At 32.0% G+C, this 27186-nt stretch overlaps 2 protein-coding genes across 2 annotated transcripts in view; one reads left to right on the plus strand and one right to left on the minus strand.

Moving 5' to 3' along the window:
- Positions 1-26619, plus strand: part of LOC127708660 (uncharacterized) — a 105690-nt gene extending 79071 nt beyond the window's left edge. Inside the window, exons 11-18 of the mRNA XM_052213742.1 lie at positions 7569-7632; positions 11924-12004; positions 12857-12975; positions 14338-14542; positions 15649-15727; positions 20052-20202; positions 22428-22507; positions 25229-26619. Coding sequence (XP_052069702.1) covers positions 7569-7632; positions 11924-12004; positions 12857-12975; positions 14338-14542; positions 15649-15727; positions 20052-20202; positions 22428-22507; positions 25229-25376 — 927 coding nt within the window. The 3' untranslated portion in view covers positions 25377-26619. The remainder of the gene's footprint in view (positions 1-7568; positions 7633-11923; positions 12005-12856; positions 12976-14337; positions 14543-15648; positions 15728-20051; positions 20203-22427; positions 22508-25228) is intronic.
- Positions 1-27186, minus strand: part of LOC127708644 ((E3-independent) E2 ubiquitin-conjugating enzyme UBE2O-like) — a 207428-nt gene that overhangs the window by 84409 nt on the left and 95833 nt on the right. The window lies entirely within an intron of this gene.

Consider the following 27186-nt stretch of genomic DNA (forward strand, 5'->3'; position numbering starts at 1 on the left):
GGTTAAAGTTACCATGATTAGGTCCGTTTCTCAAATACTATAAGCAGTAGATCAGTTATATTTGGTGTATGGAATGATTGTAATGGGTACATGTCAGTTTGGCAGGTATCATCTGACCTTGACCTCATTTTCATGGTTCATTGGTCAATGTTAATTTTTTGTGTTTTTGTCTGTTTTTCAAGTACTATAAGCAATAGTTCAAACTATATTTGGTGTATGAAATGATTGTAAGGTGTACATGTCTGCCTGGCAGGTATCATCTGACCTTGACCTCATTTTTATGGTTCACTTGTCAATATTAAGTTTTTGTGATTTGGTCTGTTTTTCAAATACTAATAGCAATAGGTCAGCTATATTTGGTGTATGGAATAATTGTAAGGTGCATATTTCTGTTTGGCAGGTATAATCTGACCTTGACCTCATTTTCATGGTTCATTGGTCAATGTTAAGTTTTTGTGTTTTGGTCTGTTTTTCAATTAGCATATGCAATAGGTCAACTATATTTGGTGTATAAAAAATTGTAAGGTGTATATGTTTGTCTGACACGATTTATCTGACCTTGACATCATTGTCATAGATCTTAAAAAATGTTAAGTTTCTGTAATGCTTTTAGTAAAACCTTTATCTTTAAGATTTTCAACATAAAATCAATGGTCAGTAAAGCAGGCCAGACATTTCAGCATGTTGCACTCTTTTTTTTTTATTTTAGTAGTTAAGTTTTTGCACAAACTATAATAGATAATGAGAAACAGTAAAAAAAAAAAAAGGTAAAAAACAGTTGCCGCTGTCAATTGGCGATTTGATGGTCACAAATGCTGTTTTTTACAGTGAAACAGATATTTGCGACTGTCAAATCAAAATTGACAGCAGCAGCTCTTCAACTACAGTACTGTTAATTCCATTCTAATGCAATACTCTTAAAATGTTTAAAATTAAACATTTCAAATATCCTGTAAGTGGCGACTGCGATTGCGCAACGTTGTTACCAATAACTCGGTTCATCAACCGTTGAATTGATGGCAGACGTCATCCAATCAAAATTGTTGTTTTATGCCAAGTTGCATTAGAATAGAAACTTGCATTGGTATATCAATTTTTTCAAACTTGAATCAGCTTATTATATATTTGTTATACAGTCATATCATAATAAGTTACAGATACTTTTTATACGACCGCAAATAAATTTTGTGGTCGTATATTGGTATGATATTGTCGTCGTCGTAGTTGTCGTCGTCTTCGTCGTCCAAAGACACATTGGTTTTCGCACTCTAACTTTAGTTTAAGTGAATGGATCTCTATGAAATTTTACCATAAGGTTCAATACCACAAAAGGAAGGTTGGGATTGATTTTGGGGGTTAACAATTAAGGAATTAGGGGCCAAAAAGGGGCAAAAAACAAGCATTTTTCTAGTTTCATGACAATAACTTGTGTGTAAGTGTATGGATCTTTCTGAAATTATACTACAATGTTCCATATCACAAAGGGAAAGCTTGAATTGAGTTTGGTGGTAATTGCCCAAAATGTTTAGGAATAAGGGGCCAAAAATAAGCATTTTTCTAGTTTCCAGACAATAACTTGTGTTCAAGTGTATTGATCTCTCTGAAATTGTACTGCAAGGTACCATATCACAAAGGGAAGGCTGGGATTGATTTTGGGGGTAATTGCCTCAAAATTTTAGGAATAAGGGGCCAAAAAGGGGCAAAAAACAAGCATTTTTCTAGTTTCAGGACAATAACTTGTGTGTTAGTGTATGGATCTTTATGAAATTGTACTACAAGGTTCCATATCACAAAGGGAAAGCTGGGTTTGAGTTTGGGGGTAATTGCCCTAAACATTTAGGAATTTGGGACCAAAAAGGGGCCAAAAAACAAGCATTTTTCTAGTTTCCAGACAATAACTTGTGATCAAGTGTATGGATCTCTCTGAAATTGTACTGCAAGGTACAATACCACAAAGGGAAGGCTGGGATTGAGTTTGGGGGTGATAAATCATAATGGGGTTCAAAAAACGTCGTCCGAAGACACATTGGTTTTCGCACTCTAACTTTAGTTTAAGTGAATGGATCTCTATGAAATTTTACCATAAGGTTCAATACCACAAAAGGAAGGTTGGGATTGATTTTGGGGGTTCTGGTACCAACAGTTAAGGAATTAGGGGCCAAAAATAAGCATTTTTGTAACTTCCTGACATAACTTGTGTGTAAGTGTATGGATCTCTCTGACTTGACCACAAGGTTCCGTATCACAAAGGGAATGCTGGGATTGATTTTGGGGGTAATTGCCTCAAAATTTTAGGAATTAGGGGCCAAAAAAGGGGCAAAAAACAAGCATTTTTCTAGTTTCATTACAATAACTTGTGTGTAAGTGTATGGATCTTTCTGAAATTGTACTACAAGGTTCCATATCACAAAGGAAAAGCTTGAATTGAGTTTGGGGGTAATTGCCCAAAACGTTTAGGAATAAGGGGCCAAAAATAAGCATTTTTCTAGTTTCCAGACAATAACTTGTGTTCAAGTGTATGGATCTCTCTGAAATGGTACTGCAAGGTACCATATCACAAAGGGAAGACTGGGATTGATTTTGGGGGTAATTGCCTCAAAATTTTAGGAAAAAGGGGCAAAAAACAAGCATTTTTCTAGTTTCAGGACAATAACTTGCGTGTTAGTGTATGGATCTTTATGAAATTGTACTGCAAGGTTCCATATCACAAAGGGAAAGCTGGGTTTGAGTTTGGGGGTAATTGCCCTAAATGTTTAGGAATAAGGGGCCAAAAATAAGCATTTTTCTAGTTTCCAGACAATAACTTGTGTTCAAGTGTATGGATCTCTCTGAAATGGTACTGCAAGGTTCCGTATCACAAAGGGAAGACTGGGATTGATTTTGGGGGTAATTGCCTCAAAATTTTAGGAATAAGGGGCCAAAAAAGGGGCAAAAAACAAGCATTTTTCTAGTTTCATTACAATAACTTGTGTGTAAGTGTATGGATCTTTCTGAAATTGTACTACAAGGTTCCATATCACAAAGGAAAAGCTTGAATTGAGTTTGGGGGTAATTGCCCAAAACGTTTAGGAATAAGGGGCCAAAAATAAGCATTTTTCTAGTTTCCAGACAATAACTTGTGTTCAAGTGTATGGATCTCTCTGAAATGGTACTGCAAGGTACCATATCACAAAGGGAAGACTGGGATTGATTTTGGGGGTAATTGCCTCAAAATTTTAGGAATAAGGGGCCAAAAAGGGGCAAAAAACAAGCATTTTTCTAGTTTCAGGACAATAACTTGTGTGTTAGTGTATGGATCTTTATGAAATTGTACTACAAGGTTCCATATCACAAAGGGAAAGCTGGGTTTGAGTTTGGGGGTAATTGCCCTAAATGTTTAGGAATTTGGGGCCAAAAAGGGGCAAAAAACCAAGCATTTTTCTAGTTTCCAGACAATAACTTGTGTTCAAGTGTATGGATCTCTCTGAAATTGTACTGCAAGGTACCATACCACAAAGGGAAGGCTGGGATTGAGTTTGGGGGTGACGAATCATAAGTGGGTTCAAAAATTTTTGGGGGGGAGGGGATTTTTTTTTCCTTTTTTTCCTTTAAAATTTTCCATTTTAAATTGGTTATTTCTGATTTATATATAAAAGCAAATAATAATGATATGGTTTGAATAGGTAAATTACAAATTTTTAAGTTCTTAGACCACATTCATTCTGTGTCAGAAACCTATGCTGTGTCAAATATTTAATCACAATCCAAATTCAGTGCTGTATCAAGCTTGAATGTTGTGTCCATACTTGCCCCAACTGTTCAGGGTTCGACCTCTGCGGTCGTATCAAGCTGTGCTCAGCAGAGCATTTAATTGAATTTTGTTCCCATTGTGCGATTTTTGTCTTAGTGGTGGCATTTGGAAAAGGAAATTTGCATGAAAATTCTCAGTTGTCTGCACTTTCTTTTGTAATGCCTGAAGTTGTAAATTAGATATTTGAATACAGGAAGTTACCTATTAAGATAGAGGTTAGTTTTGGTTGAGTGATTTTTCATCAGCTGTAATTGCATCCAATGTAATCATTACAGCTTTGAGGGGACATTGTATTGCATATGAAATACCTTAAGAATGATCTGTAACATTTTTTTTCAACGATTAAAAACTAAAAATCAAGAAATTACTATCAATAGATATTGATATAGGGGGGATTGGCGAAATACAGATGCATAAATATAATTCAGATAAAAAAATCACTAATTTCTTTAGCATGTATGTGTACATATAGATTGTATAGTCTAAAAACTAGTTCGGTTTTTAAAGTGTGACTGTGTCATATCTTCATAATTTTGGTCAACAAATGTCTCTGTCAGGTTGATAAACAATCATCACTTCCATGAAGTGATAAAATAAGACACATTAGTGTCCTGTGTTGAAAGTATCCCTCCTCTGACATAAACCTAGTGATCCCCAAGTTATTCTTCTAAACATTTTACATTGTAATTGTCAAAAGCGTGATTCATACTCCTTAGCTCATCTAGCCGGACTACTAATTACAACATGTCTTCCTCTTCATGTTGAGTACCATTTATTAACTTTCTGAAAAAAATCTTTAACGAATATATTTATATTTTATTGTTTGATTAAATTAAGTCATGATGACTGTAATTTAACTGAAAGCCTAGATTCATTGACCGATTCCTACATTTTCCTCTATGTTTATATTTGTCATTTTTACAGAGGATGACCTTGAGGTCACTCCGATGTATTGCTATCGCCTAAATTTCCATTATGCAAATTAGTTTTGGGATTTCAACCGATCTATAAAAATTATAGATCCGCGGTCATTACAAGGGAAAAAAGTGCATTTTTATACCTGCGATTCCGTTCTCCGTTCGTACGATGTTTCATCAAAAAATGGAATCATTTCAGTTGTTGATTTAGTACTGAAAATTTGACTGAATTATCTCCTTATTAAATACGGTTTTATATGTTTAATAGGTGTTTAAGAAAGAGGTCAGGTGCTCATGTTCATTCATAAAATTATCGTTCATTCATGAATTTATCGTAAAATCAAAATCACTACACAGGTCACACAGGTTGTATACGTAGTGTCAAAAGATTACCTGTATAGTATCTAAAAATAAACAAACTTAACTGACTCCCCTTACTGTAGTGTGTGATAACATTTTGTGAGGGAATTCGATGTTTGCTATACCACTGTTCATTTCAACGCACTTTATGACGATACCACTTTATCAATATGAATGAAATTTTTTGCAGTGTTTTCAGAAATAATTTTACTTTAAAATCGCGTATCATTTGTGAACTATTAAATGTTTTACAAGGACGAATTTTCTGTATAAAGTCAATAATTGTGTGAACTTTTGAAGCCCAAACTTTTTATAGCCTTAAATACGCTAATGAAAGATCCGAAAACTATACCCATACAGAACGACATGTTTTTGAAATTGTAGCAAAACTTTTGGTTGACAAATTTTAATTTGTTATTGCATAAATATTAACTTGAAATATCTGTCATTTTCTCCCTACCCAGTTTACCTCTATTACTCATTATGATGTGGACTTGACATTGTTATTGAATCTTATGCAATTTGATTGGATTAAGTTATTATTAGATTACCTTCAAACTGTTCATGCTTTTTCGTACGAGTATATTGATTAAATCAGAGCGTGCATGAATGTGTACAGAAAATTAAATGACCTGCAAACTGGACACTGGACCAGTCCATATTACGTTTTATCAATGAATAGATTTTTTTTTTATTTCCCAAATTACAGGGCCCATAAAGGGCATAAAATCGGATACAATTGATTTACATAATTGGTAACAACAACAATAATAGCGGCATATAAATAGATATTTAGTATATAAGCATTGGTCAGAATCAGATGAACGAAACTTAAGGTATGAAAGGTAACAATTGCCACATTTTTATCTTTTCACATAATTTTCCACATACACATTAGATAAATTATTTTTGATGGCCTATTGCGGAGAAAAAAAAGAAAGTTTACTGTATTAACGTTCTATTCCATTAAATACGCCATTTTTCGAAGATAAATGCAGAAAAACAATTATGAACGGCTACGCCAGGTAAAATTGTTGTTTATCCTAAACAAAAATACAATTTTCAGTTTCATTAGAATATTATAATAATAATAAATCCCAAATTTATGTAGTCATTAGATAAAGTCCTTATATGTCCGATCTGCCTATTTTTGGACATCAACAGACAATACGATCGTTTTAAGGTCAATTTCGTCTACCTCACGCAATCTTGTTAGGCACTATAATGAAATGGACCTGAAATTTATTTCACATGTTTCCTGAAAATTGATAAATATCAAAGCAACATAGAGCTGTTTGTTCTAGTTCGTATAATGACAATTTAATGTCATGTTTGTTTGTGATGACCCCCCTTTTCGGGATTGCATCAGAATTATAGTTATCTCGTATCGCATGAGGATGACACATGTCAACTGAGCAATTATGTTTGGGACTTAGTTTTAAGGAATGATGTCAAAGTAACATTATGAACATATTTTTAGTAAGCTGAAATATATATTTATTTTTTACATGTTTATGTCTTGTAAGATATTTTATTTCTGTCCCGTTTTTCAACATTTGCGTCTGGAAAGTTGAAATGTTTTAACTGAATGGTTAATTTAAATTAATTATGAAAATGGTTAAAATTAAATCAATAAAGGAAATTATTGCCCAGTTACAAACACTACCAGGGGATAATCCATAATGATTTTTTTTTCAGTTATATGTTTCAGCACATGTATAATTAACCCCAACTTTAGCCTGGTAAACTTGTTGTCTCCTTGTAAAATATAAAACATATTTAAAATGATTTCCTGCTAAAGTCTTATATTGATATAAAGTTAAAACCGTCTTGCTTCTCACTAGTCAACACTCCTGTCCTGTCAGGTTTAATTCTTATATATATGGATGAAAAATAAAAGTCCACAAAACATTAACGTGGCAGCAATTGCTTTTACAGCCTTTAAGACTTTGATTTTTTTTTACAGAAGAGTGTCCACCATGCACTTGCATTACACTATAATAATAGTAGAATAGTATGATATACATATAGATGAAAATTATATATACATGCAACCGTAATATTAATATAATATATAACAACAAACCAGTGTATTCTCTGGAACTATTATTATATTAGTATAATAGTCTAAGGTATACTGATTTGTATCACTACAATATAATAGTTATTACGGTGAGGTTGAATTTCCTGTCATTTATTCATCATCCAAGCACGAACTTGTATAAGAAAAAAAAATCTCTGTAAATTAACCTCAGTTTCAGGTATAGAGATGTGATCTGTTTCTGTGACATGTGCTTTTGACCATCCACAAGAACCTGCGGTCATCCGATGTTCAGTACTTCAGTACTTTGATCATCTCTACAGATCAACACAGTGTATGTTTTCGCAGTTCTAATGTTATACTTTTCTTCAATTTGATAATGCTGAATAGTATTGTTTTGTATTTCCTCATCCAAACTGGTATCAACTTTTTAACCCTTTTCTTTATTTTACTATTTCAGGAAAATAAAGATGTTCCAGTGTGGCATGAGGATGTTTGGGCGTATAATATCCTGGACAAAGATGGTACGTCTTGTATTGCTATATATTGTGAAGATTTGGGCTTACCTCATTGCGTTCTTCATTCATGTTTTTGGGTATCCTATTTTCATACTTTTTTATCATTCTGCTCAACTCTTTACTAAATCTGGTATCATGCCATAATCATGGGACATTGAAAAGAGTTGCCCCAACAATATCATGTTCAACCTTGAGCTTTCAATGCTGGCATAGTGCATTGACCTTCCAATCATGTTCAGCTTCTAAAAATTTCAAAGAACTACCGGTATATTTTGGATCAACAGAAACACTCAAATGAATTAGATAATATGAGTATTTTGTAGAATATCAGTCTGTCACCTTGATGTGAACCTTCTTAGAGCTTGTGCGATGTACTCTTTTATTAAAGAGCCTCATTTTGTGACTCACAGTTGATGTTTTAGGATATCTAAATAGAAAAAAACCTGATAATGTATTTATTACCTGCCAAGATATCAAATAATGTATTAATCTCTTCTAGATAGGTTAATGTGAATTATCACAAATTTATAAAAATCTAAATATTTAGAAGGAAATTGGATTTTAGAATAAATTAATAAAAAATTGATTATCAACTCCAGGATAGTTTATGTCTTTTAGAGATGTTAGGTGCAGAACAGTTATCACCTGTCAAGGTCTTCCTCAAAGGATGGTTTAAAGTGCCAGTGTCTTTAAATATCAGTCTTAAAATGGTCAGAGGAATCTTTTTGTTCTGAATTACGCAAAAGTTGTTAATTATGTACTGGTATGCAACATCATTTTCAACATAGCTAACCAGCTATGTTATGTGAAATAAATATTTTTTAACACCTTCTTTCAGTTGCTTTTCATATCCAGGCAAGATAGGAATGCTTGAAGAAAATCAGTTGATTGGTCAGCATATCTTTGAAAACATTCTGTGAAAAAAGATGAAATTAACAAGTTGTAAAAATATATAAGTTTAGCAAGCTGTAAAAAGAGATACATTTAGCAAGCTGTAGAAAAAGATGAAATTAGCAAGTTGTGAAAAAAGATAAAATTAGCAAGTAGTTTTCCACTTTAAACACTAACCGAAATATAAAAAACTGTAACAAAATTGACCTGAATTTTCCTTAGCAGATTTCAAATATATATAAATTGATGGGGTTGGTCTATATAAAATTTTCAAAAACACCTGGATTCATATTTGAAGTCGTGAAAATCCTGGCCCATACATATATTTCATGGTAAAATCATAATCCATTCATATATTTCTCAGTTATCACATATACAATTTTTGATATCTATACAGATATCTAATCGAAAGTTGAAAATTACTGATCTATTGACATTTTAACTTGGTGAAATTGCAACCCATTAATTTTGACATATCAAAAAAGGGACACATTTGTGTATACTTTCATATAGGGAGAGATCCCCTGTGGAAGATATATCTTGGACAGACTGACCATTTGCCATAGAATGCAGGTCATGTGACCCATATTTTTTGATTCATTGGCTTTGATACAGTTATTTAACTTCATTAAGGGGGTAGGCTCAGGTAACACCAAAATTTTCCTCTTGTTTAATTTTTATACGACCGCAAAAAAATTTTTGTGGTCGTATATTGGTATGACGTTGGCGTCGTCGTCGTCGTCTGGCGTCGTCCAAAGACACATTGGTTTTCGCACTCTAACTTTAGTTTAAGTGAATGGATCTCTATGAAATTTTACCACAAGGTTCAATACCACAAAAGGAAGGTTGGGATTGATTTTGGGGGTTATGGTACCAACAGTAAAGGAATTAGGGCCAAAAAGGGGCCAAAAATAAGCATTTTTGTAACTTCCAGACATAACTTGTGTGTTAGTGTATGGATATCTCTGACATTGTACCACAAGGTTCCATATCACAAAAGGAATGCTGGGATTGATTTTGGGGGTAATTGTCTCAAAATTTTAGGAATTAGGGGCCAAAAAAGGGGCAAAAAACAAGCATTTTTCTAGTTTCATGACAATTTCTTGTGTGTAAGTGTATGGATGTTTCTGAAATTGTACTACAAGGTTCCATATCACAAAGGGAAAGCTGGAATTGAGTTTGGGGGTAATTGCCGAAACGTTTAGGAATTGGGGGCCAAAAAAGGGGCCAAAAATAGGCATTTTTCTAGTTTCCAGACAATAACTTGTGTTCAAGTGTATGGATCTCTCTGAAATTGTACTGCAAGGTACCATACCACAAAGGGAAGGCTGGGATTGATGATGGGGGTAATTGCCTCAATATTTTAGGAATTAGGGGCCAAAAAGGTGCAAAAAACAAGCATTTTTCTAGTTTCAGGACAATAACTTGTGTGTAAGTGTATGGATCTTTCTGAAATTGTACTACAAGGTTCCATATTACAAAGGGAAAGCTGGGTTTGAGTTTGGGGGTAATTGCCCTAAACATTTAGGAATTAGGGGCCAAAAAGGGGCCCAAAAAACACATTTTTCTAGTTTCCAGACAATAACTTGTGTTCAAGTGTATGGATCTCTCTGAAATTGTACTGCAAGGTACCATACCACAAAGGGAAGGCTGGGATTGAGTTTGGGGGTGATGAATCATAAGGGGGTTCAAAAAATTTGGGGCGGGGGATTTTTTTTTTTTTCCTTTTTTTCCTTTTTTTTTTCTTTTAAAATTTTCCATTTTAAGTTGGTTATTTCTGATTTATATATAAAAGCAAATAATAATGATATGGTAGGAGATACACACCAAACAGGATGTGTAAATTATTATATAATAAGTATTGTGCAATAGCAAGAAATTTTCAATTGCACAGTATTGCACAATAGCAGGAAATCTTCAATTGCACAGTATTGTGCAATAGCAAGAAATCTTCAATTGCATAGTATTGCGCAATAGCAAGAAATATCCAATAGCACAATATTGCGTAATAGCAAGAAATTGTCAATTGTACAGTATTGCGCAATAGCAAGAAATATTTAATTGCACAGTATTGTGCAAAAGAAGATACTTCGTATAAATTGCTTATTTCTTGACCAATTTCAATGGGGTTTTATTCTTGAATTCTTGGGGTTCTTTAATATGCTGAATCTAACCGTGTATTTAGTTTTTAGATTTTTGGCCCCGTTTTTAAATTGGTCCACATTGAGGTCCAAAGGGTCCAAAATTAAACTTTGTTTGATTTCATCAAAAATTGAATTATTGGGGTTCTTTGATATGCTGAATCTAAACATGTATTTAGATTTTTGATTATGGGCCCAGTTTTCAAGTTGGTCCAAATCGGGGTCCAAAATTAAACTTTGTTTGATTTCAACAAAAATTGAATATATAGGGGTTCTCTGATATGCTGAATCTAACCATGTATTTAGATTTTTGATTTTTGGGCCCCCTTATCAACTTTGTCCACATTGAGGTCAAAAGGGTCCAAAATTAAACTTTGTTTGATTTCATCAAAAATTGAATTCTTGGGGTTCTTTGATATGCTGAATCTAACCATGTATTTAGATTTTGGATATTGGACCATAATAGGTGAATGTCCAATTTAAAATTTTTAAGTTCTTAGACCACATTCATTCTGTGTCAGAAACCTATGCTGTGTCAAATATTTAATCACAATCCAAATGCAAAGCTGAATCAAGCTTGAATGTTGTGTCCATACTTGCCCCAACTGTTCAGGGTTCGACCTCTGCGGTCGTATCAAGCTGCGCCCTGCGGAGCATTTTATTTAAATATACACCATGTAATGGATAGTAGGGGTACCCTTAAAACCAGTTGAAAGCACTAGTAGGCATACATTGTTGTGTTGTTTTGCATTGTTCTGGATAGGAATAGCCATGGCAGGTTAAATGCTTGTAGGAACATACCTTAAAGTAGATATGAAAAGTCATGGTTATATCTATAGCCTAAATGCAAATTAAAGGTTGAAAATAAATGAATATGTTGAAATTTGGGGAATTTTAGATGACACTTTAAATTTTTCAAAATCTATCTTTTAATTGCTGCAAAAAATTGCAGTAACAATTCTCCTTTATATTCCTTTATACTTATAAACTTTTAGAATATCATCTTTATGAGATTTTTAAGCGATGCTTGGCTTTATGAATACAATCTTTCTTTTTATTTTGACAATTTCCAGATAAACTATACCAAAGTTATGAGAGTTTGATTGTTAAAAATAATTAACATTTTGCAGCATGTAGTGTCTAATAGTGTGTTACTTGAGCTTGATTTGTAAGTAAATTTTGAGAATTTTTGTCCTTCCAGAGTTATGGAATAAAAAAAATCAACAATTCTTGATCAGTTATAAAGTTAATGATGTATATTTTAGGTTCATATATCAGCACTTTTTATATTGATCCATACAACAGAAAAGGCAAAAGAAAAACAGCATGGATGGAGCCAGGTCGACGTATGTAATAAAATATAATATGTAATTATTTTGTGTAAAAAGGTTAAAAAGCAAAAGCATGTCTAACAAATAATATGTGATATACCTGACACAAGTGGAGGGGATGTTAGGGCAAGTAAAAGATGATATGTGATATACCTAACACAAGTGGAGGGGATGTTAGGGCAAGTAAAAGATGATATGTGATATACCTGACACAGGTGGAGGGAATGTTAGGGAAAGTAAAAGATGATATGTGATATACCTGACACAAGTGGAGGGGATGTTAGGGCAAGTAAAAGATGATATGTGATATACCTGACACAAGTGGAGGGGACGTTAGGGCAAGTAAAAGATGATATGTGATATACCTGACACAAGTGGAGGGGATGTTAGGGCAAGTAAAAGATGATATGAGATAAACCTGACACAAGTGGAGGGGATGTTAGGGAAAGTAAAAGATGATATTTGATATACCTGACACAAGTGGAGGGGATGTTAGGGCAAGTAAAAGATGATATGTGATATACCTGACACAAGTGGAGGGGATGTTAGGGCAAGTAAAAGATCAGGTAGTTATCAGGAATATACAACATTTTGGAAAGTCATAGTGTAAGACTTACTAAAGTAAGAAGTTTCATTTAACTCAATGTCTCTCTGCATCATACAAAATGCAACAAAACACTACAACCTTCTCTCTGCATCATACAAAATGCAACAGAACACTACAACCTTCTCTCTGCATCATACAATATGCAACAGAACGCTACAACCTTATGTGTCTCATTCACCTCACATAACCAAATCTCTCTCTCATGAATATTGCAAAAATTGCATATTTTACATGAATTAAACTTTTAATTTCTTTTGTAGTGAGAAGCTTCATAGGAACAACACCATTTTCATACATGGGATTAAACGTCATACCCCCATCCCATCCTTCAGAGCCAGGCTACATGACATTTCATGATGTACAGGAATTATTCGAGAATGTAAGTTAATAACAAATTTAAACACTAAAATCAGCTTACTACTGAAAAAAAGCCTCATGAAATTTAACATTTACTAGGTGAATATTAAATCAACCAAAAAAGCTTGATGATACAAATGTGGAATAATGAGACACAAAAAGGACGAATAATACCATGGCCAAGAGAAAGCACACAGTGAAACACAAAATACTTCATAAAAAACTACCATTGAACCCTATTTATATGTTCTACATACCCAATTTATGGTTACATAAAATAAAAGAAACACATAATTTTCTTTTTCACTTCAATTTTAAAATGTTAAATAATAAATCTAGTCAGAAATCATCTTTAATCAAATAAAGAAATCATGTTTGTTATCAGCAGGAAGTTGAAAATGTAATTATTGATATTTTCTGAAATTTTGCTTTGATCTTTAGATTTGTGATCACTTGCTGATCTTTTAAAAAAAATTAGATAACAATTTGTTCAAGACTATAGTTCATTTTGTACATGAAATATGAATGAAAACTATTTTGGTGGAAATCTTAACATTCTTTTTACCAAGAATTTGATTTTTTTTATGTCCAACAAAAAATCATTTTGAAACCTGCCCCATATTCATGTAACCCTGGATTAACCTAATAAATATGCACGTGTACCAAACAACACAAATCTTGGTAGACCGACAACTTTGGCAAACTTGTTTAAAAGGTACACATTGAAATGACAAAACAAAGTAATATAAAAAACATAAGAAATGGCTACAACAGGCATAGAAAATGGATTGCATACATTAAACCAACTATTTTTAGATTATTGATCAATTATTTATTCATTTATCTAGGGTTTTTAGTGATAACATTATGAATTTGTGAGGAATTTCAATTAAATAGTTCTTTAATAACAATTACCCTGTCCATGTCTCATCAACTCTAAATAGAAATTCTTACCAATTTACATACAATGCTTTTAAAAGTGTAATAATTCTACTAATTAAAGGTCTTTAGAAAAAGAGTGTATCAGGCAAATGTAATTACTTCAATTTGAACACTGAAGTGAAATTAAAACTATCATTACTTTTTGTATTTTTGAACATGTGCTTCAAGACGGTCTAGGTCATCCCAGATGGTGTGAGTATACATTCTGGCATAATTAATGAGGTCTGCTCTTAATTACATTCATTAGAGTCCTAAAAGTTACACGAAACATACTTTTTCAATAATATCTATAAAATTATTGCATTTAACAGCTTTTAAGTTTCATGATTTTCGTAGAAACTGCCTCTTTAAGCATTATATCAACTGACATATATATATACTGTAAGAGACACCGCAGTACATTCATGTTGTTGTAAGAAATGTTTCTTCCTTTTTTATTCAGTTTGGGAATGGATTACAACAGATGTTGACAACAGTACAATATTCAGAATTATCAGGACAGTATAACATTGAAGTTGATGCTGTTTTCACTGTAGCTAAATTAATGAGAAGATGGTTAACAAGACCAGAAGTCCTGATGAGCATCAGTTCCAATCCTATCACAGGAAAACCAATGTCTGAAGAGATGGCAAAAAAAATAATAGAAGGTAAGTTCCAATATAATCACAGAAAAATTAATGTCCAAAGAGATGGCCAAATAATATTAGAAGTTCAGTTCCAATCTGACCACAGAAAAACTAATGTCTGAAGAGATGGCCAAAAAAATAATAGATGTTTAGTTCTAATCTTTTCACAGAAAAACTAATTTCCAAAGAGATAGCAAAAAAACAAATGATGGTCAGTTCAAATCTTATCACAGGAAAACCAGTGTCAAAGATTTTCCTAAAATGCAATAGAAGTTCAAGGTCATTCATATCACTGGAAAAATGAAACTGTATAGACCACAGACTAGATATGGCCTTGAAAACAAAAAGGAATAAAGTATTGGCTCACTTCTCCAATTAATTTTTATAAATTGTAATATTTTAGGGCGAGGAAATTTTATGGATGAAAAATTCATTTAAAAAAGTGTGTTACCATATTGGTTCATTTACAATACACACTTTTTTACCCAAGATATATAGCTGGTAATTATAGGGATGCATATTATACACAACTAGATGGTATTTAATTTTTTTTTTAGATATGATTACAACCATATTTGGATATATTGTCAGATATATTGAAGTTCCCTTTCGATTTTGAGATTTCTACCTCTAGGAAAGTGGTTTCCAGATAATGGTCTATACCTCCAGTTTGCAGTTACTAAAAATAAAGCAAATTAGGTATTGAAAAAGGGGCTTCCTAATGATAACTCCAGTATCTCATGTGAATATATATTGTAAAATATAAAGGGAGGAAGATCGATCCCTATTATTTTTGGCTCTATACAAACAAGGTCAAGATCACAGTTACAACAAATTGAGTGCAATTTTAATTCTTGTCACAGGGATAGGGCTTTGTTTTTTTGTAAAAACAAAATAAAACAGGAAAAAAAACTATGTAATTAGGTCACTCACTATAAGCTCTTCAACCTGATATGGTGGTGTGGAGTATAGTAGCTGGCTCACTAAAGGTTGTTTTATTCTATAAGTTGTGTGCTTTAAATATTTTCATGAACATTTTCTGCAACAAAAGGTCTTGATTTATAGGTTTATGTGAATGAATGTATCATATTTTCATTTCTCATATATATATTTTTTATCTCTTTTAGGTGAATCCTCACTTGATGCTTACAACATGTGTTATGATCTGTGTAAAAGTGCTTTTGATATGGAATGCCATGTTCACCCGTAAGTAATCTGTGTAAAAGTGCTTTTGATATGGAATGCCATGTTCATCCGTAAATAATCTGTGGAAAAGTGCTTTTGATATGCAATGCCATGTTCATCCGTGAGTAATCTGTGTAAAAGTGCTTTTGACATGGAATGCCATGTTCACCCTTAAGTAATCTGTGTAAAAGTGCTTTTGATATGGAATGCCATGTTCACCCTTAAGTAATCTGTGTAAAAGTGCTTTTGATATGGAATGCCATTTTCATCCGTAAGTAATCTATGTAAAAGTGCTTTTGATATGGAATGCCATGTTCACCCATAAGTAATCTGTGTAAAAGTGCTTTTGATATGGAATGTCATGTTCACCCGTAAGTAATATGTGGAAGAGAGTCTATATAGCAATGTTGTATTAAGCTAGCCAATGTCATTACTCTGGATTCTTTGATAGGCCAGAATTCTTTATTTATGACGTATGATAAAACCATTTTGTCTCTGGTGGAGAGTTGTCTCATTGGCCACCATACCACATTTTTGTCGAGCCTTCGACTTTTGTCGAAAAAGCGAGACATAGTGATCCTACATTCCGTCGGCGTCGTCGTCGTCGCTGGCGGCGTCCACAAATATTCACTCTGTGGTTAAAGTTTTTGAAATTTTAATAACTTTCTTAAACTATCCTGGATTTCTACCAAACTTGGACAGAAGCTTGTTTATGATCATAAGATTATATTCAAAAGTAAATTTTGTAAAAAAAAAATTCCATTTTTTCCGTATTTTACTTATAAGTGGACTTAGTTTTTCTGCCAGGAAACATTACATTCACTCTGTGGTTAAAGTTTTTGAAATTTTAATAACTTTCTTAAACTATCCTGGATTTCTACCAAACTTGGAAAGAAGCTTGTTTATGATCAAAAGATAGTATCCAGAAGTAAATTTTGTAAAAAAAAAATTCCATTTTTTCCGTATTTTACTTATAAATGGACTTAGTTTTTCTGCCAGTTAACATTACATTCACTCTGTGGTTAAAGTTTTTAAAATTTTAACAACTTTCTTAAACTATCCTGGATTTCTACCAAACTTGGACAGAAGCTTGTTTATGATCAAAAGCTAGTATCTAGAAGGAAATTTTGATAAAATTTTGTTCCATTTTTTCCGTATTTTACTTATAAATGGACTTAGTTTTTCTTCCAGTCAACATTACATACATTCTGCAGTTTAAGTTTTTAAAACATTTATTAGATTCATAAATTATCCTGGATTTTTACCAAACTTGGACAGAAGCTACTTACAATCAAAAGATGGTATAGAGAGGAATATCTTTATTAATTTTTTTCCTCATTTTTGTTGAGCCTGCGATTAACACCAAAAGTAGGCGAGACACTGGGTTCCGCGGAACCCTTACGAATTTTCTTATTTATATAGATGTGTAAAGTATAAATCACCATTTTAATCATCTACCTATAAATACACTACGATATATACCTTGGATGTAAATAAAAATTTAATATATATTACTCTCTATGATTTGAGGTAAAACGATACATCACTTTAGATAGCAAATAAGAAATCATTAAAGTATTTTATCAGCATCTTATACTTGTGTTAGTTATTGAACCAAATTCAGTACAAGTTGTGCATTGATATCAAAGTTGTTTTCCCACTGTTTTTGTATCAATAAACAAAGGGAGACTGTTAAATCTCTGTTATCCAAAAATGAATTATAAACAGTCCACATTAACATCATTACTTAAAAATGAATTATAAATAGTTGACATTAATATTTTTAATCAAAAAAAAATTATAAATAGTTGACATTAATATCTTTAATCAAAAAAAAATTATAAATAGTTGACATTTTTATGTTTAATCAAAAATAAATTATAAATAGTTGACATTAGTATGTTTAATCAAAAATAAATTATAAATAGTTGACATTAATATGGTTAATCAAAAATGAATTATAAATAGTTGACATTAATATCTTTAATCAAAAATAAATTATAAATAGTTGACATTAATATCTTTAATCAAAAAAAAATTATAAATAGTTGACGTTAATATCTTTAATCAAAAATAAATTATAAATAGTTGACATTAGTATGTTTAATCAAAAATAAATTATAAATAGTTGACATTAATATGGTTAATCAAAAATAAATTATAAATAGTTGACAAATCGAAGGCCATACGGTTGCCTTTAATTGCTTACATCCACTTCATTTGAACTTTGGTGGATAGTACCGATAGATGTCTCATTGGCAATCATATCACATCTCCTTATTTTTATATGAGTAATTTTATCGGTACTTAATTATAAAAAGATTCGATTTGATTTAAATTAAGTGTCTCAGCTATTATATTTTTTTTTTATTTTCAATAGTTTTATTCATAAATATTTGATTTGTACATATTATGAAGGTATCAAAATGATGATTCTAATATGACGTGTTTCTTTCGCTTTGTAAACAACACCGTGATAAAATTCTCGATATATCTATACTTAGCGCAGACTCAGAGATATACATAATAACGGATGTTACAATATACCTCCCACGTAAATCCACATGTATTGGAACCTATTTGCAAACGCCTTGCCGATTTTATTGTTTTAAAAATTGCATTTAAAAAAAGACAAACAAACTTTTATTCTTATTCGGATGCATAATAAAAAGAATTAATGCACAAGAGCTCGGAAAAATCAACAAAATCAAAATAAAATAAAATTCCGCGAAAGTCTATTAATTTTTTTGGCGCATTTTAGTCATTTCAAAACATGACGTCATACAAATGAAAACACTAGAGTTGAAGGTTTTCCGTAGCGTGGACCATCGAAATTCGTATAATATTGTAATAAAACGGATTTTTGAGGTAGGGTTTGTTAAATTTTCTATTCTATTGCATTATTCGCATATTTACTGATTTCAGCAAGTCAACATGGCGGCTCCTTAGTTACGAAATGTCAACTTTGGATTTGACGGTAGCTGACGAGAAAAACATAAAAATTAAAAATGGCAAATGTTGGGTTTGAGAATTAAAAGAATTATTAAACAGATTTTCTAGCGGTTATTTATGAAATATTCCATGCAAGCTACATATCTATTAGGATGTTTGAGCTTTATTTAACAGGGAGTAAAAAAGAACAGCCACACACACGGCATACCCGCCCTCGCTTCAGTTTTAAAATGACCGTATTTGTCCTATTAGAATCGAAATAATTCATGGAAGCCATAGATTTGTTGTAAATTTACAACAAATCTATTGCTTCCATGAATTATTTCTTAAATTTCATGTCCTAAAATAGCATTTTTGCGCCTGTCCCGAGTCAGGAGCCTCTGGCCTTTGTTAGTCTTGTATGTTTTTCTGTAGAAAAAAAATTGGGACATGGTTATGTAGAAAATATGCCCTTAAATCGCATATATCTAACAATTCTGTTATGTTCAGAATAACCCCCAATCAGCCCCTATAAATATAACACAATTATCAAAATTATCTAAGCCAAACAATCCAACAGCTTGTGTCATTTATACACATAGACTCTTAATTTTACATTTTTTGTGCACTGTCTATCCCTTAATAACACTGATTTAGCATTTGGCAGGTGTTTGAAATCACAGATTTGACCAACATATGGAATGTAATAATTTAATATAGGCAAAGCTCCTCCTTTGTCCAGACATTGTAAGATAAGAAATTAACAAGAGTGACTATCGGCATGTAATCAGTTTTTAACATTATTATCACTTTGAAATTGTTTTTATTCATATTTAAAAAGAAATATACTGTAAAATTCATACAGAGACAATATAAAGATCATCCCTTTCTGACTGTCCTATATAATTTATTTGTTGTGCAACCTTAATGGAAAACATTGAAAACGATTTTGAGGTATTACTGACTATATTAAATTAATTTTTTAAATTGTTGTATACCCTAAACATTGCTAAGTTAAACATTTTTATTAACGATGGTCACCAGACTAGAAGTCTGGTTTATTTTTATGTTCAAACCTGTTTACTCTAGAAGACACACTTTTACAATACTTCTCCAATTACATATATTATGAAAATAAAAGCACACTTACTTTGAGGTATGCACTTTGTCATTAAAGAGAATGCATATTTACTGACATATTTTTATATCACAACAAAAAGTGTGGTGTGTTTCCTTTCAAATACACATTATGTAACTATAAGTTTACTGACCAAATGAACTTCAAGTAAAGAGGTTTTTACTTAAAGTCGTTGGAAAAAAAAAACCATGGCTTTGCTGTGAAAGAATGGTGATAAGTATCCATGTTTACAATTAGTTACAAATGAAGTGAGATAGAATATATAAACTTTTACAGATGGATGACCCATTGGTATAATATTTTTGATAAATGTTGGAATAATTACATGCCTACCCCATTAGAAGGAGATGACTTCCAGCCAAACTCTTACACATTTTTGTTTGATGAACAACTTCCAGCACAGTATTATTCTACAGTCTGGGGCGAGGTAAGATTGACGTATGATTAATTACTCAATACTGTTGTATTCCAGTTATATTTCATATGAGTTAGTTATATTTTAAAAAGACATTAAGTTTGATGAAATTATTGTCAAATGTTTACGTCTGCAATATTTCAAGCCAGTTTAAAAAGTCAGCAAACAATGAAATATTTTTGGTAGAGTAATGTCCCTTGGAGAGGTAAATGATATGGAAAATCATGATATGGAAAATCAACATTGTTTGTGCACTTTAATAATGATTCTCATTGATATAAAACTGGTATCAAGTTTTTACATCAGCAATATCTCAGATGAGTTCAAAAAATCAGAGTTGATCAATATTTATCATTATTGTGGAATTAGGCGCCAAAAACAATACTTTTCTAATACTATGTATAAATTGCTTATTTCTTAACCAATTTCACAAAATTAAAGTTTGTTTGATTTCAACAAAAATTAAATATATGGGTTTCTTTGATATGCTGAATCTAACCATGTATTTAGATTTTGGGTATTGGACCATAATAGGTAAATGTCCAATTTCAAATTTTTTAAAGTTTTTAGACCACATTCATTCTCTAATACTATGTATACATTGCTTATTTCTTAACCAATTTTAAAGAAGTTTAATTCAAAGTCTTAAATTCTTGGGGTCTTTTTATATGCTGAATCTAACCATGTATTTAGATTTTGGTTTTTGGGCCTGGTTTTTAAATTGGTCCACATTGAGGTCCCAAGGGTCCAAAATATAACTTCGTTTGATTTCCGGAAAAATTGAATTATTGGGGTTGTTTGATATGTAAATCTAACTGTATTTAGATTTTTGATTTTTGGGCCCAGTTTTCAAATTGGTCTACATTAAGGTACAAAGGATCCAAAATTAAACTTTAGTTTTATTTTAACAATAACTGAATTCTTAGGGTTCTTTGATATGCTGAATCTAAACATGTTTTGGATTTCTGATTTTGGGTTCAGTTTTCAAGTTGGTCCAAATTGGGGTCCAAAATTAAAAAATCAACAAAAATTGAATATATGGGGTTCTTTGATATGCTGAATCTAACCATGTATTTAGATTTTGGATTTTGGTCCCTGTTATCAAATTGGTCCACCTTAAGGTCCAAATGGTCCAAAATTGAATTCTTGGTGATCTGTGTTATGCTTATCTAACCATATATTTAGAATTTCAAATTTTTAAAGTTCTTAGACCACATTCATTCTGAGTCAGAAACCTATGCTGTGTCAAATATTTAATCACAATCCAAATTCAGAGCTGTATCAAGCTTAAATGTTGTGTCCATACTTGCCCCAACTGTCCATGGTTCGACCTCTGCGGTCGTATCAAGTTGCGGCCTCAGAGCATTTAATATATATGTATTATATAAAACAGCAAACAGTATTAGAGGTAATTAGAGGAAATATTGATTTAAGAACAGAACTGAAGTATATATATCACCTCCTAGCCTCTATACATCATGCACTGTGTTACAACTCTACATTGAGAAGATGAGGAAAGGCAACCCCCTACTAACAAAATTATATTTAGCCTTTTTGGCAGAGGGTCAAGGAAACAGTTCAGACTTGAGTTCACATACCACTGAAGAAAAAATATAAATTTGCAAGATCAAAAATGCATCTGTAACTTTTTTTGGCTATGTTACCGGTATATATTTTATATATTTACATTTCAAATAGTGTGTTTATAATTCATTGTCAGGTTATTTAAATATAAATTTTCAATATTTCCTGTTATTCATACCTTTTGACACACCCCTGGGTTTAATTCAATATATGTTAGATGGATGGATGACTGGTTGTTTAATATCCAGTGGCAAATTAAACTCATATTGAGGACAAGAACATGTTGATGTGATATTAATATGAACCCAGCTTGTACTAGACCGACAAGCTGAGCAGGCTATTATAGGTGCTAATTTACAAGGTAACAGTCTGCAGGAAGACATGTCACCCTACCCAGACACATTATTCTGATTCCTGCCGACCAGTATTTGCTCTTACTCATAAATGCTGCATGCTTGAGGGAGAAGCAGCATATACCAATTCTAAAGTCTTTGGTTTGACACGGCCCGAGATAGAACCTACAACCTCAAGCAAGCATGCTACCACAAGACCACTGAGGCGGTGTATATGTTAGAGAACATCTCATGATTTCATACACAGACTGTTACTGCAAACAGAAAGAATCAGTCTTTATTTCTTCATTATTTTTTTAGATGTTGGCAGCTGATATATTTGAAGCATTCAATGAAGTTGGATTTGAAGATGATGTAAAATTAGGTTTAGTTGGGAAAAGGTAAATATAATGATAAATATTTTCTTCACAGATGATTTTTCAGACACCAGCTAAGGTATATTTTAACAAGAAAACATATGGCAGTAATTTGTACTTTTATTATATGTACTTCTCGAAGAGGGGTGGTATATAGTGATGCACATGTCTTTTAGTCTGTCTGTCCAGTTTGTCACAATTTTAAATTTCAGATAATAATTTAAGAACAGCTTAACCAAATCTTTTTAAATTTTTACACAATGTCTTAGGCCCGAGAACACAGTTATTTCGTAGTGCATTTCTTTTAGACAATAAATCCAAATTAAAAAAATCGCACCTGCTCTATCTCAAAAAGATTTTTACAGTGTAGTGTACTACTATTGATACAAATAATATCAAAATTATAGAAACTTCTACCAGCTCTAACTCAAAATATTGACAGTTCTGTGTTAAGGGGGGCTAAAATTCAGTTTGACAGCTTCAGACATTCTAATTTTTGACCTTTTTTAACTGGACCAAATCACTACTTAACATAAAGATTCAGCACCCAAATTTTTTTAACATGTAATTTCATCCCCTTACTTAATATTTCATGCATAAAATATCAAGAAATAAATTGGGAAAGTGTATCAAAAAAAAATGCAAGTTATACACTGTTCACACTAGGGACTATATTTGATTTATCAGATTTATTACAGTTATTCAAAAGTCAAATTTATATGAGCCTGTGCCTGAAAATAGAGATTTTCGAATTAAGGGAAGCCTTACATAAACATGCATTTTTTTCAACCAATTTGAAGTTTTTGAAGTTTTTTAACCATACATTATTCTCCCATATATATTAAATGTACTTTAAATGTAAAGAAAAGTTACAAAAAGCATACCACATGAGTATAAAATGGTCTAAGGCCATGTAAGACTGAGAATTATTTAGAGTTGATTTAGGCCGTAGCCCATATTTACATATAAAAATGCACACAGAGGCTATAAGAAATTGAAATTTGTTACTTTTTGCTCATTTCTATGCTAAGATGTCATGATACAAGAAGTCTAATTGCAAAAGGACTCTTGAATTTAAATTTTTTTGGCAGACAGTATGGTCTGATGACCAGTTTTTCACTTTTCAATGGAAAACTTGCATGTAGTTTTAGTCTCATTTGGCATATATTTGAACTACTTACTATCCTAAAGAAGAAAATTATGGTAGCATATGAAATGAATAGGGTGAACTGATCATTGTAAAGTGCTTTTTTTACAGATTTAGTGAAATATTTGTGATGGACTACAGATTTTATGTACAAAGCTCTTTACATTTCACATACATCAAACAGGCCGTTTAACCAGGGACATAAATACAAATATTCTGCACATTTTTTCTGTGATAATCTACTTTTCTCTAGATTCCGAGTTCACAAATGGTTAATTAAATTTGATTTAAGCATAGAAACACAAATATCAGGAACATAAAAAGCTGTCAGATAGAAAGTCAGCATGGCTCTTGGGCATAAAATTGAAACTGCTTTAAAATGCTTATTTTAGCCGTATAATGCCAAAATGGGACATTTTAACAGAATTTCTGTCAAACAAAGATGTAAATCCTTTACTTTTATTGAGTTTGACAAATTGAAACCAGCAAACCATTCAGGAAAGTTGCCAAAGTACAGAATCTACATTTACTGAATTCATCTCTTAGGCCCGAGAACACAGTTATTTCGTAGTGCATTTCTTTTAGACAATAAATTCAAATTAAAAAAATTGCACCTGCTCTATCTCAAAAAGATTTTTACAGTGTAGTGTACTACTATTGATACAAATAATATCAAAATTATAGAAACTTCTACCAGCTCTAACTCAAAATATTGACAGTTCTGTGTTAAGGGGGGCTAAAATTCAGTTTGACAGCTTCAGACATTCTAATTTTTGACCTTTTTTAACTGGACCAAATCACTACTTAACATAAAGATTCAGCACCCAAATTTTTTTAACATGTAATTTCATCCCCTTACTTAATATGTCATGCATAAAATATCAAGAAATAAATTGGGAAAGTGTATCAAAAAAAAATGCAAGTTATACACTGTTCACACTAGGGACTATATTTGTAGACAACGAAAACCAAAGGACGATAACTGTGTCCTTGGACCTAATACATAGATAATAAAAACACAGGTCTAGTTCAAATGTCATGGTTTTGACAATGATCCATTCAAAATTTATGCGGTTATCTTACAATAAAAAATTTAATTTACGAATGATAAATATTACTTGACCTCATCTTTTCAAATTTGAACTCTATGTCAAGGATTATAACATACAGGTCAAGTTCTATTTGGTGGTTTTGACATTTAGCATTCTAGAGTTATGCCCCTAACTTACCTTGAAAATTTGGTTTGTTCATTAATTTGTGGATGATAACTAGACCAAATCTTTTGAAATTTGAACACAATGTCATAGATGGTATTGTGGAGGTCAAGTTAGATTTTGACATTAACAGTAAAAGAATTATTTTCCTTAATTTAAGATACCTTAAAATTTTGATTTTTTTTTGTTTGTTTGATTTATTTCAAATTGAATTTTGGTTTTGGCATTTACAGTTAAAGAGTTTTCTGCAGCAGGGTAGTTCAACTTCAATAATGATTAGAATCAGTTTAAAGAAGTCTTTCCCATATTGCATATTTCCATATGTGAATTAAGGCGTTTTAGAATTTTTAAAGAATTTTGATGTTCAATTCCATTCCCTTTCAGATTCAGAGAAACATTTTTATCACTTGGAGGAAGTGTGTCAGGAAGGGATGTTTTCAGAAAATTTCGTGGCCGAGATCCATCCATACAACCAATACTGGAACAATTCAAAAAGGGACAACTTGTTGAGCAGGAGAGTGCAACTAATTAAGTTAAGATTACAATTACTGAAAGTTATTCAAACATTGTGATCTGAAACAAGCTGTTACAAGTGGCAATTTAACGGAAATGTATTCAACATTGTCGTTAAACATAAATAACTTGTATGAAATCATGTTACCAAAATTTTCATAATTTTTTATAGAAGATGTAAATTGTTATTGTAAATCTGTGTACATAATGTGATTACTATGTAGAAAGTTAGAAACAGTTATTTATTTCAATGAGTAAATTTAAGTTTTATATGAAACTTTCCACTGTCATGAATAATCTGCACAAAGACTGTCCAACTGCTCTGAATTAGGGGCAATTTCCCCCATTAGAGGTGTTGACCTCGTTCTTGAAATCCTCCATTATATGAACTGAATAATAAAAAAAGACATACAAAGGAGTTCAAAATTGCATTTAAAAAAATATTTTTTTCTATCAACACTAGAGTATACTGAAAATTCAGAAATGTTTGGGGGGCCTCGGTGGCCGAGTGGTCTAAGTAGTTACTACTGTAATCACTAGCCAGTCAACACTGAGGTTGTGAGTTCGAACCCCGCTCGTGCGGTTGCACTCGATTTCAATCTTAATTGACTAGGATTGTCAGTTTTCCTATCGAAGGTCGGTGGTTTTCTCCGGGCACTCCGGCTTCCTCCACCAATAAAAACTGGCCGCCACGAAATAGCCCAAAAGTGGTGCTTTAAAGTGGCGTTAAAACACCAAAAATCAAAATCACATCAGAAATGTTTGTGGGCATTACCTGTTATTATTTTGATTGCTGAACAATAGACAAAAGTGTGAGTTGAATAATTGCAATTTGGGGAAATGTATACAAATAATGCTATCAGAATGAAAATATGAGTTTTTATTTCATGTGAAACCTGTTCTGTCGCAAATGTGGCAATAATGAAAACATGTCAAAAATTTCTAAAATTACAGTATTACATAAACAAGTCTTTTGACATGTTAAGAGATGCAATAGGTCCTCTTGTGCTTAAAATCCCCCATGGAGAATTTTGAAAAGTTGGCAGGTATGTCAGACAGCACATTAGATGTAAGTTTGTGATATGATACATATATTTGTGTAAAATGTAGTCTTTAATCTGCTTCATACATAACTGTATCAACCTTCTTCAGAATCCTGTAGTCTAATCTTCATGCTTTATGTTGTTTGTACAGAAATTGTTAAGATTTGCAGAATACAAAACTGTATTATTTGTATAGAAAGAATTAAATATGTTTTTTAACTTCTTTGACTAGGCCATTTACTAGTTCCATTCTTGTTACCCTTATCTTTGGTTGTAGGTTCTGTGTGCTTTGATATTTCTAATAGACATAAGTTGTCCTAATATTTAGGGTTGAATATCTTAGAAAATCTTGACAAGGGTTCGTTTTTCAGAAAGTTTTAACAAGTAGATATTCAATATTTGGTTTGAAGATAATTTATTTGTGTCCAGTGTGAGCCATGACACTTAACCTGGACATTATTTCAGGCATCACTAACTGGTTTGTCAGTGTAATCACACCTTATCCTACCCTTAACTCTTTTAGAACTACTGTACAGAAAACATTCCACACTTTAAATCAATTTTTCTAAATGAAGATGACTATTGTAAACATTATTTCATTTTAAACATTTAGTATTTTGAGTTTTTTCCATAGCTAAATAGGGGCTTAGGTATGAATCATAGAGGGATACACATTATTTATCTGAAATTGCTCATTAAAGCCAACCAAACCTGCCCTAACCTCATCAGGAATAGTACTATTGCACCTGCCATTTTATTTGTAATTTGTATTTGGGGATTTTTCAA

The sequence above is a fragment of the Mytilus californianus genome, unplaced genomic scaffold, assembly GCF_021869535.1.
Source record: "Mytilus californianus isolate M0D057914Y unplaced genomic scaffold, xbMytCali1.0.p SCAF_7, whole genome shotgun sequence".
NCBI lineage: Eukaryota > Metazoa > Mollusca > Bivalvia > Mytilida > Mytilidae > Mytilus > Mytilus californianus.